Source organism: Hylaeus anthracinus, unplaced genomic scaffold, assembly GCF_026225885.1.
Source record: "Hylaeus anthracinus isolate JK02 unplaced genomic scaffold, UHH_iyHylAnth1.0_haploid 12000, whole genome shotgun sequence".
NCBI lineage: Eukaryota > Metazoa > Arthropoda > Insecta > Hymenoptera > Colletidae > Hylaeus > Hylaeus anthracinus.
In genome coordinates, this window is record NW_026534347.1 from 9748559 (window position 1) to 9770343 (window position 21785).

General features: G+C 33.3%; 1 protein-coding gene across 1 annotated transcript; it reads left to right on the top strand.

Annotated features, from left to right (window-relative positions):
• Nucleotides 1-1270: 1270 nt before the first annotated feature.
• LOC128890323 (uncharacterized) lies at nucleotides 1271-21785 on the top strand. The gene is made up of 6 exons (XM_054148704.1): nucleotides 1271-1518; nucleotides 7761-7966; nucleotides 17156-17288; nucleotides 19897-20030; nucleotides 20477-20675; nucleotides 21644-21785. The coding sequence occupies exons 1-6, from the start codon at nucleotides 1455-1457 to the stop codon at nucleotides 21754-21756; spliced, it is 849 nt and encodes a 282-aa protein (XP_054004679.1). The 5' UTR covers nucleotides 1271-1454; the 3' UTR covers nucleotides 21757-21785.

Here is a 21785-nt window from a genome sequence, read left to right on the forward strand (position 1 = left end):
TTTCAAGAATATTTCAAATATTTCTGATAAAGAATGCGTTAATTAAAATTTATTTATGAGAAAGATATCAATTTGATATAAACTAGGGTAACTCCGCATTGCTTATTTAATACCAGACCTATTAGCAAATCCGATTTTGAAGATTCCTTGATCAGGGCCGGGATAACTTAATAAATAGGGTATCATAGCAAAGGGTGTTCCTAAAATAATTGAATTATTATAGAATTTACTTAAATATGCCAAATTATAGACGTCAATGTTTTCATTTTCTTTAAATATATATAATGTAATTTAAAATTTGTATAAGTGCCAACCATAAGAAAACAATTATACATATATTAATAATTTAACATGACCTTAATTTTAAGGAAAATTGTAAGATAGAAGGTTGAAATTTGAATGCATGAATATGTAGTCTTTGAGGTACAGCTTTCAACATTTGCATTGAAAAATTATTGGAAAATGGTGTTGCATCTGCACATTTACTGTATTTTTTTCAAGCATGTTTGAATGAATGGCCACTACAACGTGGAATTGGCTGAACTGATACCATACAGTAAAAAAGTTTCAATTTCATAAAAAGTATCATTATAATTTAGTCAGCTTGAAAATTTTCATTTTTAGGTACACTTTAGGATATTTTTCATTTGTGTGAATTTAATTTTCTTAAGTAATTAAAATTAGTTCATTTTTATTTCTATAGACTTTTAAGATTATTTAATACAACAAGCCACTACATCGTTAAACTGTTTACGATAAAGATTGAATTGGTTGGTCACCATTTATTTTTATACGAGCAAGCTTCACTTGCTGAATTAATACTTTTTAGTTTATTTTTATTGTTCCAGCTATTATTAACGGAATGGGATATCGCTATTAACAATTTAACTTGTTATTTCGATTTGTACTTCTCGATATGTTGAGGTATCTTAACCATAAAGAGAACAATTACGCGAGCGTAATTACAAGAGTGGTACAGAATATATCCAATTTATATAATTAATATAATACATACACATTTATATATGAATATGTCTATTGCAACATACAGTCGTATTTCGTTGTTAAAAAACAAAATCTTTAGGCTTCTTTTCTAATTTTCTAGTCTACAAATCTTCGTAAATTTAAATACTTGAGCTTGCATAAGAGAAAACCGTTAATATGTTAAAGGTGAGGATTTTAATTCGCAGAGGGGCACCAAGCACCCCAAAACCGCCCCTGTCGCCTCGGAAAACTGGGAAGGGAGAGTGAGCCTCCGCTCTATGTTCCGTATTCCATGGGAGTTGGTCGAACGATCGAAAAGCTTGGTCAGTTGTAGCGCCGACTCGGCTCGAAGTTGTGTAGTTTAAAGGCACACCACTGTACAAAATAGAAGCACGTTTTTTTCGTAATTAAATAACCGTAGAGGCAGTAACAGTTACGTAGAGAAAACGTCACGAAGAGACCGTACGACAATGCCGCCCCAGCCAGCACATTGGGGGAAAATCGTATTCGTATATATTTTTCAATTATTTTCATGTAAGTTACACGCAATCGTAAACACCCACCCGGCCAGTTCATTCTTTCCGCTCTCTCATTACCCACCGGAAAATTCACCGAACGTTTTGGTTTTCTTTCAATTTTATTTCATGGCGTGTCGCGATTTTTCACACGTAGAACCGATACGTCTGCCGTGAAACGCATTCAATTCTGTCAACTTTATCGCGCTATTTTTAGTTTATACCGCGTACATTCGTTGCGTTCCGTGCGAAATTCCGTGTACGGTTCTGCAATTTGAATGAAAGCCATCTCTCGACGATCGTTGTCTTTCATTCACAAAACGAGAAAAGCCTTTTCGCCGGGCGCACGCAAAGGTTTACGACGACACTTGTGCAAATTGCTTTTTAAATTTATTTACATAGTTTGATGCGTGGCCGGGACACGTAATAAGGTAATTAGAAACCAGTTTAACGGTCGCGTTTAATGCGTTTCCTTGAGAGTTCGCTCCTAATCAACGGGCCGTTAATTAAGCGATGCGTACGTGTAATTAATGCGTCAGCATTTTTCGCGGTCTTTTCAACTTTTTCATCTCGTGTATCTTTCTATTTATACTTTTTTCAATAATACTATTCCCGTTTGATAAATTTTTTCCGTTTTAATAGATTATTACGTGGGTTGGAATTAAATTGCACGAAGGTTTGCGTGTTTTTCTTGTAAACATAACTCCGTGCGGAATATTAAAAAATAACACGATAGCTAAGAATTCTTTAGTGTTCGCGGAATCGTAGTTGAAGCGAAAGATTTCCAATCGCGAATTTTCTTTGCCTTATGTTCGACTTAATTTGCTCGGGAAAATCACGGCAGAGTCATCCACTCTACCGATGCATCGATTTTATCAAGATTCGAAACAAACTTTGAGCCATAGCGTTGTATAGTACTATAGCATCGGTTCTGGGAACTTATAACGCCCCTATCTGCTTTCCTCACGATCCTTGAATGAAACGCAATTTATATATAAATAGAAACGGCAAACACTTGATTTTATTTTAAGGACTTTTAGTAATACTTGTTCGGCATTTTATAGTTAATTTCTCTTCACTGTTTTAACATTTGTGCATTTTAAAACAATTTATTTTACACACAGAATAACACAACAACATTTAACTAACACTTATTCAGCCATTTTATAGTTACATTCTCTTTACTGAAACAGTACTCCCTTCATTCTTACTTGAATATTACCTAAAATTTCGTATCATTTATTTGTACATTTTCTAACAATTTATTCTTTATACTGGATAACACAACAACGTTTAAATTATACTCGTTCAGTCATTTTATAATTAATTTTATAATTAAATTTTCTGCACAGTATTCCACTCATCTTTCCTCGAACGTCGCCTCAAATTTCGTACCATTTATAAATCGTGTAGTATCCTCGAGAATTAATCTTTATTAATACTCCGAAAAGGACGACATAAATTTTCGAGTTGAGCAAAGTGTCGATACATAAATTAATGGTATAAATCCACCGGGCGGTAGAAATGGCAATTCCCATCGCTTTGTGACGCGAACGTTAGACCGTTTTCGATTTAAATCAGACGCAGAACGGTGTATCGTGGACGATTTCATTTCTATGATTTGGTGGTGGTGAAATATGGTGGTTTTTGGACGTCTTGAAAGCCACAGAAACACACTGCGCGCGTGTTAGTAGCACGCGCTTTCAGTGATCGATACAGTAACACCTCCCAGCAACAGGGTACTGCCACAAGTAGTTATAGTCAACCGAAACCTCTCCATTCTTCCGTGGAGTTTCATTAGACTCGTCGTATTTTTGACGGGCGTCGTTAAACGCCCAACCACGTACGCTATGCCCGTGGACAACATTCGCAATCCGATTAATCGGATACGATAGGGATTGAATCGACGTCGGAACTTGACACGAAAATTTTGATCGTCCTAGACGACCTAGTTTCCAGGCCCCAGGAATCGTCGAATTTAATACATGCCTCCTTCGACATACCAGGCCTCTGGCCACGTTACGTACTCGGTAGTTAGAGCTAAATTCGTTCGTGAATTTAAAGTTAACGTGACTATGCGCAGCTACACTAATAATTGGAGTAATAGCTCGCTCGTGTGAAGTTGCTCGTGGGTGGATCATTTTAGTCCTAGAACGAGGTTTGAGGATTTCCGATGAAGATGGGAGTTGGAGTAGAGTTCAATTTAAATTTAGGAGGTTGGTTATTTAAAAGTGGCCGATGAATATGTCAAGGAAATTTATTTTCAAGCGAAACTGTAGGAACGAATAGTTTTTATAAAGATTGAGAGTCGCAGTGAAATAGAATTGTTTTAGTATGAAAATTTCGAAGACGGTTTGTAATTTTCCTTTTATATTTCATTCTTTCTTCGGAATCTTTATCCTAAAATATCAATTTTGGAAAAAGATTAGTGTAGCTTACTACGATTTTCTTTGAGAAAATATTCAATATATTTATTTGCAATTATCAAAATTAGTTTAATTTCAATTGCAATATTCCTAGATCTACATATAAAGAACTCAAACACACGAATCCAAACGAAAATAAATGAGTTTGTGTTGTAACTGAAAAATATTGGTCTTTACTTTACAAGCCTCTATTGACATTTTTATATAATTATACAACACTTTTGACTGTGAGTTGTAAAATATTGCACGATATAGAGGAATTTCCAAAATGAGAACATTGCATTTTCAGTATATTTTTAAATTATTTGCAACGATTTTTTTCCCTCTGTAGATCAATGTTCTAAAAATGATTTCAACCCAAATCTCAAGTTTCGTTGAATAATTTGAGATTATCTTCGTTGCTTTTATCATATATTTTCAAATCTTTGTCGTCAAACGGGAATAAAATTACGATTTGGTTATATCAACATACAAAGCTTGTCTCGAGTCTAGACCGATTGATAATAATACAAACATTGCTATTGCATGGGATATCATAAAATATCGAAATTAGTAAGGAATTTTATTTCTCATGTATCCCAATTTACGGTATCCAGTTTCACATGAACAGGGGGGCACGAATCCAATAATTTTACAAAAAGTAACGGTAGAAAAATGTCATCTCGGTAAGTAAAGTCGCATTATTGTACAATAAAAAGCGTTTGAGGAACGGTAAAAAGTTTATCCTAACGAGTACGCGTACGCGACATATGAAAACTTTTGTCTTCCTCTTAAAGTCGCGAAAGCCCGGGATTATTGAAATATAAATTAACCGTGGTTTCATTTTAGTTTCATTGTTAATTCTCTTATTAGTTTTCCTCCGTTTCGTTTCTCGTCTCTCTCCGCTTATCCGCGAAACGGTCTTATTGTGCTCGCTCTGTTCGGTACTAGGTTGTTAGGTTCGCCTGACCGTGCACGAATCTAGTCAGGCTTGTTTGTTCTAGTTGTATTGTTATTCCGTATGTCCGATCGTATTTTCCCTCTTTGCGATGTCATTTTTAATTTCCATTTGTAGTCTTCCTTGGTATGTTGACCGCTGGGAAATATTTTCTCATTTCTGTGCATTAGTAGATGAGAGCGAACTAATACATATATATTTATCCTCGGGAACGTTGAAAGTTGATACGAAAACGTTGATCATCCTAGACGACCTAGTTCCAGTCCCAGGAATCCGTCGCATTAATAGGTGCTTGCTTCGATACACTGTGTCGACATTATATGTCCATTAGTTGGGGTATAATTAATCAAGGATTCGCTATTAACGTGATTACGCGTACGCAATATAGTTTAATCACTCGTGTTTTCATTATGTGTTCGAATTAAAAGTAATAAGATAACCGGATCGACGCGTACGTTGTTTTAGGATCTCTAATATTAAAAATTTATTCTAAAATTTCGAAATTTGTGTATATCAGTGCTGGCTTGACGTGAGTTGAGGGAGAAAATTATATTCTGATAATTAAAGTCATAGAGTAGTAGTGAACTAGTGACGAATAGGGAAATTCATTTTCTCGTTTTATTTTATTTTATACGTGAATAAATGAAACCTACAATTTTATTTATGTCTTTTTGTTTTTTTTTAGAGAAATACATGTTGCAGTAGGTGATATAGTAATTATACATGGCTTTATTTTAGTTCCATTCCACTTTGCTTGTTACTTTCATTCCACTTCACAAGTCTGCTCAATAACGACCTTATTCTACTTATTTAGTAAGACATTGTTAATGTCTGACCACGCACGGTTCTGGTTTACTTGTTTGTCCTACTTTAAAGGTGGTAAATTTGCAATTTCAAACAAGTTATTACTTATTTATTCGAGTCATTTTCAAAAATCTAGAAATGTTACATTTGAATTTGCTAAAACAACAAGTGAAAATCATTCAATGAAGGTATAACAGAAATTGTTTAAATTAATGTGTAAAAATGTATCAAACACATTACTTTAGTAAATTCAGTTGTTATAAATACTGATTTTGGCACTGTTTGGCATTATTATAAATAATAATATGTTCAAAATTACACAATAAACATCCTTTAATATTGCTCTCATTTTACGTTTTCTGCCATTGATAGTAATTTTCTTTTTAATGAAAAATTTCAAATTTCTGACAGAATATTTCATCATATATCCAGATAACATTCAATTATACTTGTAGATTAGTAGTTATTGAAATATAAAGTCAATATATAAACGTTAATCGCTTTAGACGACCTGGATTTCGCTGAGTATTGACTGTTCGACTTGACACTCGCTTCCTTCGAAACAGTAAATTGTCTCCACGCTATATTTAGAGTAACACAGCGGACATTATACATATTAACATTGTGTACAAATGTTACAGTTCGTCCAACACAATCATTTGAATTCTAACATGACATAATCAACGTCCTACACCCACGCCTATTTTCATAAAGTGTCTTAGTTAATTGATACGACAAATGTCTCAATTATCCCAAACAAAGCGATACGTTCGATGGTATGCACTAAATAATGTTCCCGCTCTCGTGATATCCACGGTATATACAAAGTTTGTTCACAACATAAATATTATCAATTTGGTAACTGAAGTAGTTACACGAATGCGGCATCATTCCGTTGTTTCGCTTAACAGAGTTTCCGAATCGACTAGAAATGATATTTTAACAATTTAATCGCGGCTATTGTAAAACGCGAGCAGTTTTAATGGATCTTAATGGTAGAATGCGCCATGTAGGTATTCGAAACGCAAATTAGTTATTGCTCTCGTCAACGGCGCATCAAATTGTTGCACCGATCTTATGTTCTCTCTCTCTCTCTCTCTCTCTCTCTCTCTCTCTCTCTCTCTCTCTCTCTCTCTCTATTTTTTTACTAAAGAAAAACTCGCGCACCACAGTTTTATTTCCACTTTTTGTTTTTACTATCAATATGCTACTTCGGTTTCAATATTTTTCACAAATTTTTACGCTGTATAGTAGTTTATCTCGCGTAGATGAAATATTTTTCTATACTATACGCTCTCGCGTTTTCGCGAATTGGAAATATTTCGTTTACGCGAAAAGGAAGAGAAATGCGATACGAATCTACGTTAGAATCGCGATCGGAACAATGTTAACGGGTTGAAATACTGGCAGGATTCGTTGATGAAATATTCATTACGAGGAAAATTAATAACGTTTCGGTGAAGTGGGGGAGAAAACGTCAACTTTCGGTAATCGAATTGGAGTAGTTGGGGAAAGATGTAGAGTTGCTCGGGAAAGAAGAAACCCGAAGCGAATCTTTTGTTTTAATGTTTGAGGATAGTCTAAGAGACTTCGACGATTCCAATTTTTTGATTAAAGTCAAGATTTTCCATAGTAACCATTGATTTTAAAGTTACTTTTGAATTGCTTGATGAAAAGACTTTTTTGGGGATTGTTATAAAGTTTATTTATATCTCTATTCTCTATATACATTTACATATTTGTAACATTCCTTTGTGTCACTATTAATTTTAGTATTTTTCCCAGTTATGAATACACTGATGTACAATAATAATAAAATATTGTTCCATCGTACTCTACCACATGTGGTTTCATTGTTTTTTTTTAAATTCAGAAATACTGTACAATTCGCTAAAATGTTAAAATTCAATGCTACTGAGGTACCTTGAAAATAATCCTAATAATTTCAAACGTTGAACATATATTGTACGAGTTCATAGCTCACAATTTTCATCAACTACTCCATTTAGGAAATCCATTTATAAAATTCTTTCTTTTCCATTTACTACGTGAAATTGCATTACTTACTAACACGTTATTGTCGTTGATTTCCAGATGCAACATCCACGGTGCATGTGCAGCTGATAGCGCCACACTACGTAACACACGGCAGCTCAGCCACTCTGCATTGCAACCATAGTGTCCTAGATGTTCACTTGCATAAAGTTGAATTCATGAAAGACGACAAGAAGATATTACAATACATAAAGGATAGGAAGCCGCCGTTCGTCGAATGGCGGGTAGACGGTGCGAATATGGAGGTGAGTTTGACGCAATTAACGCACACAACCGCGCGGTGCATTTTAAATTATACGTATGCTGCTTTTAAGCAATTGTCTGGTCGTATTTATCGCTTCTATCTGTCACAAAGGAATCATCTCTCAGACAGAGATATATTACAGTAATGGAATATAATCGCGGACAAATTCTTTTGTTATATTTCTGTGCAGCATTATTTCGTTTCGACCATTTATTATCTTTCTGATATATTAGATTTGGAAATGAATTTTGTTCCCTTCTATGGTAAATTTATCATATAATTAAGAAGAAGAACTATACCATGGTATAGTGCATTTACGGTCTTCCTCCAAGAGAGCACATAAACATTGAGAGTTGTAAAAATAAGCGTTAAAGCAATCTGTGTTTTTCGTGAAAGTTGGTACTTTGATGTAACAAAATGACGAGTAAATGTTTCTGTTTAAACTATAATTATAAACGTAATTATACGAATGTAAACACACAGAATTAATATCTGCACACAGTATCTAAAACATTTTACAAAAACTGATTTAATTTCATTTCAGACGAACAATTTATTTTAAACGCATCCACGATAATTCATTAAAATTATTTTGGCTTTCAGCTAACGTTTAAAGTTTGCTCGTTATATGAAATGTGAAATACAAATTTCTTCTTTCAGCTAATGAACCAAAATAAGAACAATTTAAAGAGAAAATTTGGTGAAATTTTTTAATCTTACTCTGTTGAGATAATGATTTTATTTAATCATAAAAAATTTAATTTATATAACTCTCAGTAGCGTTTAATTCGGTACGCTCATTATACGGATCGTAATGTGAAATACGAGTATTTTTCTTTTAAATACAGAACGAAACAGGCAAAATTTAGTGGGTTAAATAGTGAAGTTTTTAAACGTTTTTCACTATTATTTGATAGTAAGTGCAAACAGTGTCTATAGCAACATTTCCCAAACTAGATTAGTCACGAGACACCTTTCATCTCTTAATTTATTCATAGAATATTTACATACTTTTGTGACTATTTGAGATTTAAAACGATGAATGCATAGTTAGTGCTTAAATGTGTTTTAACTTTTAAAACAAAATAGGAATACAAATATACATAGTATGTTATATAACGTATACATATATGATAATATAAAAATCATGAAATTAATTCGAAGTCATGTTTAAATGTTGTCACAAAATTAAGAATAGAAGAAAATACCTCTTTATTTCTAGTTTGTAATATTTTTCTTATAAGAAGCACTTCTGTGAAGTAGAATATAGAATTTAAATATAGTTTTGCATATGACCCCAAAAATGAATGAAAGATTCATTTCTTGAATTATTAACCACCACAAGGGAACTAAAATATTTACGCGACAGCTGAAGGGGTATCTAGAGAATTGTATGAGATGTTCTACATGATAATGAGTATCTAATCAATGGTAATATTTCTTTATTTATAATATTTTTCTCATAAAAACTACTTCTATGCCATAGTATTTAATAATAGTTTTGCATATGACTCCAAAAATGACTGAAAAATTCATTTCTTGAATTATTAACTAACACAAGGGAATTAAAATATTTAATAGACAGCAGAAGGACTACCTAGAAGATTATATTAGATGTTCTACATGATAATGAGTAAACGAGTAATCGTGTTAAACAAGTATATAGGTGTTTCTGTTAACAAGTCCATGAGAAGTAATCCAATGGTACCCGCATGTGAGTTCCCTGCACGAAAAAGGAATGCGTTCAATGATTCCCGCGATAACGTTACAGATGGCCGCGTGTTTGAGTTACGTCCTGGTGTCACGTATACGTGTTTTATACTGTACCGAGTACCGACTGTTTTTGCGATGCGTTGAAATGTGTAATGCGGAAATTCATTTCTGTCCAGATATTTCACCGCGTTAACACGCACGCCCATTATGTCATAACGTCCAATCAATTTTATTTTTATTCGTTTCCTCTGCCAAAAAATGTATATCCTTTTTGGTCAGCCGTGATACGAATACCGGTGTAGTACTTAAACCCACTCGGACATCGGTTTAACAAATGTACCGAGATCAATTTGGTTTGAATTTTTCATAATTAGAGATCATACATAGCACGCTATGAATAACCCTCCAGGTCACTTAGACAGGCTAAATCAGGTAATGATTTTTAGTGTCGATGACTCGTCTATTTATAGTTGTATTTTATAATGGTGGTTTGTAGTATTTTTACTTTTTTCTCTGCAGTAGAAATAATTGAGAATTAACTGTCAATTTTATATTCTAAACTTTATTGTTATCATATCGATTTTCAATGTGATGTTCTAAACTGTATTTTTAGGCCTTTAAATATTACGGTTCTTTAATTTGTACTTGTTGTATAGTAACTCCTGGATCTGATCCCTTTTTTAGTTATTGCCTTTAGTAATGGTCTTTCGGTTGTTCTGTATCCTTCCAATCATCTGTTTAAATTACTTTGCAATACATTATTTTTACTTCTCAAGACTTTGTAAATTATCTTTGCTGGGCCACAAACACATTTACCATTTCGAATGATCAAGCAGACCTTACAATTATTAATTTGTGATTAGAGTCGCCGAAATATAAAAATGTCTATGTCTCAGGATCATAAACACATCAGATATACAAGTACAAGCTTGTATAAACTAATATTTGTGAATAGACATACAAAATACATATTCACACAAACAATTTCTGTTGCTTTCTTGTCTTCGACCGGATGCTGAAGTGGGTTACACATGTCAGGATAGTCTCGATATCTATGTAGATCTCTAGTCTGACGTTGCATTAGAAATTCATGCGCGCGATAACCAATAGTTTGAAAATAAATTCTCCAAGCCATCTGGTCTTCTGAATATTTCAGTTAAATTGTAGGCGTTACGGCTCGCGTACGCTACGCGTTGAATTTCACCATTCGCACAAATGAACGTGCCATTTAGTGTTCAATTTGTTTGACCAATGCTAGTTGATTAATCGTTTAATTTCCAGCCAGTTTGCTTTTGATGGGCTCACGTATTGACTAAAGTGTATTCTCTTTGAATAGCGACAATAGTTGGTTTGAATGGTGAAATCTTTCTCCGCAATACGTTAATTATGATTACGTAAAATTACGAGAACGTGTACGTAACATTTGTAATACAACATAAAGTACAGATTTACAATAATTGTAAATACAGAATACTTTATTGAATGAATTGCATTTTCAAGCTGCCAGTTATTAAAGATGTTGACATTTAATTTCCTTTCAAAATTTCATAAAATATTTTGAATGGGTCTTAAGTACGAGTACAATTATGATACAGAAATGAGGCTTCAAACGGTCGGTCACTAACAGATTGTGACGCATAATACATCAAGTTGTAGGAATAGCGACGATGAAAGTTTGATTTATAGGGGTAAAGTTCGACACGCAGAGGTCAGGCTACTCCGAATCCGAGATGCAGAGGTAAAATAACGTATCCAAACACGTGGCAAATAATTCGAGCCAAAGTAAGTTTATATTTCAAGTTGTAGAAGAGATTTTCACAGCTGAGTGAAAAGGGAATGAACAAAATTGTGGTCTTACGGAGATTCTCGAGTTATAGAGGATCGAGTTACCGCGGATCGACTGTGATCATTTTCAGCAGAGATATTCTGAATAAATATTCGCGGTTATATCAAACGGAAAGCAGACGGATCGCTTGATTATTTGATTAAAGTCTCCCAATTTTACGTGACATTTGCGGAGATAGGGAACGATTTATTATTCCCCACACATTTGTGAAATTAGGGTCATTGGAATCGCTAATTATTATTATTTATAGAAAACAGGCAATAGTATTTATAATAGAAGTTGTTCAGTTCTCCTAAACATGATAACAAGTTGAAATTCTCATCCTTGATTTGATTACATCCAACGTTATTAGTTCAAGTTTAAAGAAATTATTGTTAGAGTATACACAACTGGAGTTAATACAATTATCTGTTAAACTAATATTCCAGTAAAGTAAGAAGAATTCTGTTGTATTTTGCACGTCAGTCAAACTAGACTATTTTATTCTACTTTCTTGGCCAAATACGGATTTGCTCCACTTGTCTGGCTAAATTCAGTTTATTCTACTTGGACAGGGAATCTACAGCTACTTTAAGCTCATTCGAATTAATCTTTCGATACCGTTTTTTTCCACTTTATTGAATTTATCTCTGTATTTTTTACCCTTTGGTTTCATATATTATTGGATAAAAGTGAGATAATGTCTAGTCACATATTCGGAAAATTAAAATCATTGGAATCACTAACAATTATAGTTATAGAAAACAAAAAATAGCAATTATGTTCAAAAGTCGTTCATTTCTTATAAGCACTTAAACATAATGACAAGTTGAAATTTCTTTCATCTCAATTTAATTATTTCCAAAGTGATAGGTTGTTTAATTTTGATATTTAAATAAAGTATCGTTGGTGTGTAAATAACGAATCGATGTTGTCCGGTACACCGTTATACCAGCAAAATAAGGAAAATTCCGTTCTATTCTACTTTCTTTGCCAAATACGGATTTGCTCCACTTGTCTGACTAAACTCTATTTATTCTACTTGGATAGGGAACATCAACAGCCGCTTCGAGTTCATTTGATTTACTTTACGTTAACCGTTTCGATTTTACTTTGTCGAGTTTAACCCTAAATTGTTGATTCTGCAAACGTGTAACTTGTTTTCATAATTTAGTTTAGTATTTAGAGAAAAATAAAATAATAACCTCTCCCTTGAACAACTAAATACGGATTTACTTCACTTGTCTGACTAAATCCGATTTGATTCTACTTGTACAGGGAATACGAGCAGCTGCCTCAAGTTTGTTCGAATTAATCTCTTGTTAAACGTTTTGATTTTACTTTATCGATTTTACTTCTGTATTCTGTACTCTTGAAAATACATGATCTGTTTTCATAAATTAACGGTCATTCACGTTCGATCATTCAGGTTCGATCATTCAGACAGGAAATGAAACGGTTAAAAATTACCGGAAAATAATTCAATTTACCTTTAATTACATTCACGGGGATCAACTTATTGCAAACAAACAATGTCGGAAATTATCGCTCGCATGACGTTGAATATTCATGTTTTGATCATTCCACGGAATTTGATAAAAAATTAATAACGATACGTTTGCGTGTGGGCACATGAAATGATATAATAACCTTGTTCCACAATTCGCGTGTAAATTACTGCCGTGCAAGGAAGGGTGTATTTGAGGCTTTCACAACAAGCACAAACATTGAACTTTTAGCAACAAAATCAATATAGAGGTATTGTAATCGAACGTTATTGGAATTACGTTAACAGGATCGTAAATCATAAATGAGGTAATATAAAGATTACTGATAATCGATTCGAGAAGTTCTCATGTTTTCAGTAATGTTATTACTTTCACGAATTCGCGAAACTGTTTTTGTTTATTTGTGTAATATTTGTACAAATGATTTTTTACTTGCTTATCGAAATGAGATAATTGAATTATCGTGGTAATTAAATGTGTTAATTAATTTCATCGAATTTCCATTAAATTCTCAGAAAACGTTGAAGCCGATAATTTAATGTTTGTACTTAATTATTCTTAAGAAATTTAGAAAACTGTTGGTCGAAAAATGTAGAAAATTAAAATTTATCTGTCTTTTGTTAGCACACTAGACATTTAATAGTTTTATAACATTTCAACTTTTATTGCGAAAAATGTGGTATTTGCACTTGGTTATTTTTAAATAATATAGTCTACTCCTGAGCAGGGCATGGTAGTCTAACAAATATTTCTAATATAACAATTTCATAAATCATACATCAAAAATACTATTTTCATTTACTAGAATTAAGTATTTAGCCCCACTGTTAAATAATTTTTTCCATATCAACAATCACAATTTCTAAAGTTTTTCATTCCCCAATAAATTAAACCTTACTTCGTTAGACCAAAGATTCTGTTTTCATAGTAAATTTCTACCGTACTTGAACATTTTCAAATTTATTCTAATAACAGAGAAGAAAGCTCGAAGGGAAGGAAAGTATTAACGAGCGTAAAACGCAGATTGCACTCTTTCGAGTGCACCGCGTTGTGAGAGCGGTTTCGTGCACCGCGCGATTTACTTTGCGTTACAAGCAGCATTGTACCCCGAAACGTCAAGAGTAACCTAGAAAAAGTGACGCATACTTTATCGCCCGCTAAACGTGTCTGTTCTGTTTACCCTGCACCCTCCGAGACATATTTCCGGCCGCGATAATACGGTCAGTGGACATTACAATTCAGGGTGGGCAACCCGAGTGTCTGCGATGATAAAGAGTCGGCATTAAATAACATTATCCTCTTTTTTATCTAGGAGGAGATATTTATACAAGAGTTACCGTAACGGGCAATTCCGTTGCCCGATGCTCGAACGGTTACCCCTTCCTCGCTTTTATCGAATGCCTTTGTTTCAGTTTTATTGCTACTTTCTTATTACTTTTATCTCATTCAGCTTGTCTGACCAGGGATGCTCTTATTCCACTAGCTCTGGTACTAGAAGTGTTTTTGCACTTGAGAATAATCATAAAACGGAACGGCATAAGGGATGAGTATTGAAATTAAATTAAACCTGCAGTACTGACCTAAGGAAAGTTTATTTTTATAAAAGAACGATAATAACGACTGTTTTTACTTGTAGATCATTTATTTGCAAGACAAATATGAAACAAAAAGTGTGATATTAGATGTAAAAGACTAGAGCAGGAGGTGCCATGATCTATTATTATATATTAATGATTATTATTATGATTATGATTATAATGATTATTATATATTAATGATTTCAGTACGTAATCATTAATGATATTAATGATGACGTACTGAAATTAAATGAAATAGGAAAAGAAAAGTAAAAGTATTAAACTTGCAACCCTCAGGGGCTGTAGCATGCGTTTACGCAGCTACAGTACGGGCTTAGCGATCCCGAGGTACCCGAGCTACAGGGAAGAATGTAAAAGAATGTAGTGTAAAAAATTATGAAATAATGTAAAGCATTATGAATGGAAAAAAAAGGAAAAAAATTGCAATAATCAATGTAATACAAATTATACACCCTTATAAAACAAACAAGCAAACATACAAAAAGTTAAACCTGCCATTTGGGTTTACAGTTTAAGTAAATAATAGAAGAAAATAAGGAGAGGAATTTCTAAGCAACTGTAAATAGTGAGATATGTTGTCAAGATTTATTAATATTATTTTGATGTTTATTCTGCTTTTTTTTCTAAAATTTGATAAAAATGTCCACTAAATGTTCAATTATCATAGTACTCTACAATTTGCTGAAAAACAAGTTCGCCACGTTTCCCAACCGCAAAATAAATTTCGTCTTTTCAACAACGAGAAAAAAAGTAACCACTTAGCTTCTTTGTGTGTTATCCAATCGTATTTCATAGTACTGTTTTATTACTTCCAACCTCTGCAGCCTGAAAACCGCGAGCTTGTACGCTCTGCTTTCCCCGAGATACGGAGAACATATTGCAAAGCAAAATTCCATTCATTTTACTAGCGATCCGCACGAGACGAGACGAGGCAAGATTTCTACGATCTCGATCTTGATCTCGAAAAATTTCGAAACATGCATATCGATCTCGAATTTTCGACACTTTTGAATATATGATCTCGATGAGAACCCGACAAAATGTTGACGAGATTTTGACGAGATTTTGACGAGATTGGCAATACAGTTCAAAATATGCCAATATCTGTTAAACATGAATGTACACTGAGGGAGAAGTACAAAACAAGTTCAGAACATACAAAGAAAAAAATACTCTGAATGAGCTTTCTCAAATTAATATTGTTCCTTCTATTTATTTTCGTCATAATTAATTTCCAAGTTTTTCTACTTGGAGAACCAGCAAGGATACTACAACTGGCTTGTTTCTAGTGGAATACCCTATGTATAGATGATTGTTGCATCTCACTGCATAGAATTAGATAGGTACGTTGTCCACCATTAAAGAAGATAAGCGAACGGCGGTCTTGCCATGACTGTTTTAAAACAAACCGCTGAAACGACGCGGTTTACCCAAGGAAATTGAAACTGTGTACCAACGTAGCCTGGCCCCGCGTTATATCGAGGCACAATATCGAGAAAGACTCGCCTGGCTGACCAGAGCACATGCATCGAGACATGCAACTTTAATAATAAAAACGAATGACGCCGATCGCGGTTCGTGACGCTTCTTAAATCGCTTGAACGGATACAATCTATCTTTGGGGGATACGGTCTTTTTCTTTTTCCCCTCTTCCTTTATTCTAGTTTGACACCTACGCGATCGGAACCGGTCGTTTGATCCATTTTTAAGGGATCGATACGCCCTGTTCGAGCGTGCGAGCACGCAAGGACCAATAATTATGGCACGATGCCGAACGGTCTGAACGAACATGCGAAAAGAAATAGACGTGTGTTATTTTTAAGAGATTTCAGGAAAATATCGTGTTTCTTTTATTTATGAGACGCGCTTTTTTGTTTATAACATTTATTTTTTTTCTACGTGGAAATAAGGAGGGAATATTTTGGTTTATCATCTATGAATGTAATAATGCTTCATCTCTTGGGTTTGGACTATGTTCAGATTTACAATTATTAAAATTTTAATTAAAAGTGAAATTGAAACTGAAATTGCGATTAAAATTAATACATAGGAATTAAAATCAATGCAAATGCGAACCATGGTCGTAAGAATTGTGATTGTGTTGAAACTCATTGTAATTTAGGTGTGTCATTATTCATAACCCTTGCCTTATTTGGTTTTTATTGGGTATACTTTTGTAATGAGTCAATTACAAATTCCATTCCAATTGCAGATACAATTTCAATTTCAATTATAATTCCAAATTCAAGTTCAATTTCAATTATAATTATAATTACAATTATAATAAATGTAAACGCGAAGGGGTCTCAGATCCAAGAGTCGAAAGATTAGTTTAAGCTTGCGTTATGGCCTGTATCATTCTGTCTTTATTTACACACATATCAAGAAACTACGTTGTGACCTAATTTACATGAATATGACGCGTATTATACTACAAAGGATATTCTTTTTTCGAAAAATTCGGTATGAAAAATGTGCCATGTTCAATATAAGACAAAAGATTCGTTTTATAAGGCGAAAAATGCGGTACTTGACCCTGTTCACAGTACTTGGAAAACGGCACGACAATCAAATTAAAGGACGTCCGTTTCGAGGCGTCCGGTTCATATTCCTGTCAGGTCTCAATGACGACTCCTATTTATACAGCGGTTTCCGACCCCGTTGAAATGAAAGTTATAGGTAAGAGAAAGTATCGCTGAAATGGCGTGCAATGCTTATTGTATCTTTTGTAATGCATGAGATGCTTTAATATGACTCGATTTCCTTTTTTTTATTTTTGAGAGAGAGAGAGAGAGAGTGCGCTTAAGTAATTGCATTTGAACAATGAGAACTTCAGTTCTGGAACTGTACACTGGGGATATTTCTTATCTATACAAGATGTCGCAAAAAAAGAGTTAATAATATAGTATGACTTTCCACATCTGAATTAAAGACAATGTTCATAAGTTGATGACTTAAAGTATAAAAGAAAGTTATAGTTATGAGTAGAAATTGTTTAAATTTCGATGAGTATTGTGAATACGAATAGATTTCTCGATACATTAATATTCATTCTTAAGTAATCGCCCTGTGTACAGGATTGAGTTCAATGATTAAGAAATTTCTTGCATAAGTATGTATTGAAGAAGCAGTTTCATTTAAATTTCTTTATCTTATAAAATATAAATTTTAATTTGGGAAGCTTTAATTTCGCTGCTTTTAAAGTATTGCTTATAAAAATAGCGATTGCTTTCATTTCTAAATCTTTCATAATTTTTAAAAATTCAAAATTTAATTTGAAAATTCTCCGTTTTTTTTTGTCATTATAGTAACTCATAAAATATACAGAGAACTCTTGCAAAGTTTAAATTTGAATTTAGGTATGCTCAATTATTCTGTTCTCAACAAATTTTCTTTTCTTGACTCTTTTAAAATTCAAATTTAAATTAAAAAAGTCCTAATTCTTCTATTCTTAAATTATTTCTAGTGAAAGTATGTCGAAGCAGTTTTTATTTAGAATTTTCTTTTCTCTTACAAAATTCAAATGTAAATTTAGAAAATACCAATTTTTCTCTTCTTAAATTATTTTTATTGAAACAATGATCGATAAAACCTGACTAATTGCTGAGAAACGGTGTTGAGAATTCCTTCAAGTCTCCAAGTTCATGCAATTATCGAGGCAACCAATCCGATAAGAAGCACCTTCGCGTACACAATACGCTACAGTAACCTATATCTGCGTGACATCACGTGTTATCATTGATGTCTCGCTTAAGCACTGCTTTTGTCTCGAACGTAAGACTTCCTCTTCCAATTTGACTTGTTGTTCAATAATCAGTCGCTCCACTTATCAATACAATGCAACGCAGACATCCACATGCAATTATTGAGGTTCTATTGTCTTAGCAATTTTATTTAAATTACGTAACTCTTCCACTTCAACAGAATAAAATCAAGTCACTCTTTTCTTTATACAATTTTCCAATAGTGATTTTAGGGTTTGTTTTACAATAAAACAAAAATAATATGAAATATATCCAATCGTTTTATTTCAAATAAAAGTTCACATGATCACAATGAAACACTAACGGTGATCTCTTTAATAGTACGTAGTTAAATGTCTACCACGTCTACAGACGAGCTTTGTTATTAAAAAAAATTAATTAAATTTCCTCTAAAAAGATCCATCGAAACATGTGGTTAACGTGAGCAGATTCTAAAAAATAAAAAATCGTCACAGATTTTGTTTTATGGTACGAATACAAAAGTGTCAGCTCGAATAAACAATATTGGGTTAAACGATTAATAAACTATTTATTGAATTGAACTGTTACATGTAGACATGCTCATCGATCAATCAGTCGCTAGATAAAAATATCGAGCAATAAAACCCTCCAATCGTACTTTCCCTGATCGATCGTTTCATTATGCAATCGTGTCGCTTGTACATAAAACGTGATGGTTTTGCAATTATAATTCACTATTCGAATATAAAATGTTGCGTGACGTTCGCATAAACTGCGTATCGGTTGCGTACGTTACTCTCGAGTTGTGCATTTTAAAACATGAATATATTTGGAAATAGAACTTGTGTTAAAAAATGTGTATGCTGCTCGAAATAATTAATGAGTGGCTTATTTGAATACGACGTTTTGTAAGCTGTTTACGTTATTCAAATGAAAAAAATCGAGGTGAATTTTATAGCAGCGTTAGCCTTTTGTGTTCTGAATTTATTATTTCAATGGAAAAAAAAAATAGTTTAACTGAAATTATTATTGTGATAGGATCGTGAAATACATTTATGAATATAAATTAGATATTTATTAAAAAAGACAAAATAATATGGTATTATGTGGCATCATTGAAGAAATTTGTGTGCAATTGTAAAACTTAGCAATGCCATATGGAACGATTGATATTAGGTACAACGAATTAAATATCTTGCATTTTCTTCATTCTTGACAGTTGATCCATGTTCTACAATCATCCCTAATTATTTTCAACAGTTTAATTACAAAGAATGTTTGTGTATGTCTTTCCTTAATACATTGACTGCCATCACTAATAATCGAAGCATCAAAATTGCATTTCTGTAAAACTTTTCCAACATATAAATTCTAACACCTATAGACATTTAAGTAACATTACTATTATCACAATAAACGTTATAAAATAACAAATACATCAATGTGTAATTTTTGATACATGGCAGTCAACGTATTGAACAAAGAAAAATAAATGTTTAAACAAAGAAACTGGTTTTCAGTTCTCGCGATTCTATTCTAATTACTGTTATGAAATTATACAGAACCACAGACTGAAAACCCGAAAATCACGTTCAAGAAAGATATGTACGTGGTGGGCGAGAATTTAGAAGCTAATTGCACTTCATCGGCTGCGCGTCCAGTTCCTCACTTGACATGGTTCATAAACGGGAAGGAGGTAAGTACGGGAAACAATTAATGTCCCGTGCAAAAATATTCGTCGTTATTTGCATATTTTTTAAACAGAATAATATGTATCACTGTCAGTATTAATTCCAATATAAATAATGAATTTCTTCAAGCGTTGCATGATTAATAACACACATTATTCAATTGTGATACGTCAATTTTTATATATTTTTGCATACAGATAAAGCATTGAAGTATGTTACACATGTATTTGTTTTTATTGCTTGATATTCACGTTAAAAATACGGTTACTAAAACGGAAATTACGATGTTGAAATATCGAAACGGCAAAGGTGGATGTTTACCTGGTCAATTTTGCTTACCGTACTGCGACGTTTTTGAAGGGGGGGACGAGCACGATGTGAAAGAAATCGATACGGGACTTTGACGGGACTCTTATTCAATGCCTTGACTTTTGCAATCCTGTTTGATTAGGTGGACATCACTCTGGTGAACCACTATCCTCACACGTCTCACAAGGACCATCTAATGTCCGCCACTGCAAAATTAACGATAGAGGTTTCCGCGTTGCATGCTGGGGAGAACGGATATTTGGAAATCAGCTGCTACTCCACCATTCCGGACTATCCCATGCACGAGCAGTACGCCGATGTCAGGATAGAAACGGTTTCGGGTAATTATTCAACTCATTTTAATAAACTCTTCGGAGAAACGTTCAATTCGAACTCGTCTGCCAACGACCAGACTATTTTTAATCGATTATTGATGGGTTACCTAATCCAAATCCTTTTAATTTAGACACTAATCTTGGCATATAGGCATTCAATTCAGTTTTAATTAATATGATTATTGAGAAAATTTATCTAGTTTGAGGATTCATAGATTAGGACAATCCAAAGCAATTTTAGATAATTTAAATGCAGTTAATGTAGACACTATGTCACGTAAACTTATTTTATATTAATATGACTATTAACAAAAGTCAGTATTTTAATATTTAATATTTATATTTACCTTTTTCCAGAAGGTTTTAGTTTCTCAGATAAAATGATAATTATATATTAGGTTGTCCGAAAAGTTTCTTTCGTGAGTTGCATTCAATTATTTTCTGTGGAAGTGTTTATATAAATAGACAGTCTAGTTTCATAGACATTGATGCTGTAACAGTAATGAAGCGAAATGAATCGTACACAATTCAGTAATGTAACATAAAGCATAAAATATCGTGTATATATTAATTATTGATAAAACGAAAGAAAGTTTCGGGACAACCTAATAGTAACCTGACTATTAAAATCCATGTACAATTTTGTTCTATTCATATAACTAATACATATACTGTAAATTTTGAATGCAAGAAGATAGAAGAAACAAATAAAAATTGTACAATAATGTTCAAAAAGGGGCTTTAGGATTTTATTTTTTAATAAAACCCTGTCGGTTGGAATATGTTCACCATTACGGTTTATTAAAAAAACAAAATCCCAAAGCCTCTTTTGGAAAGGACCATGCAACAAATTCGAGTTTAAATTCGAGCATTGAAAATGAAGATAACCTACTTACAATTAGACCAACCCCTAAACCTCGTCTATCCGTAACAGATTAACTGTAACCAAAGACCTTGTGTATCCGTTGTTCCAGTGCAAATTATACCCGCACCGATCGCCGTCTCTTCATCGCAGAATGTCGCGCGGGGGTGGGCCCTGCCCACGTTGCTGTGCATACTATGCGCGATGCACAAAATCATTCCTTAATAAAAGTCAATTGCTTTAGGATAATTAAA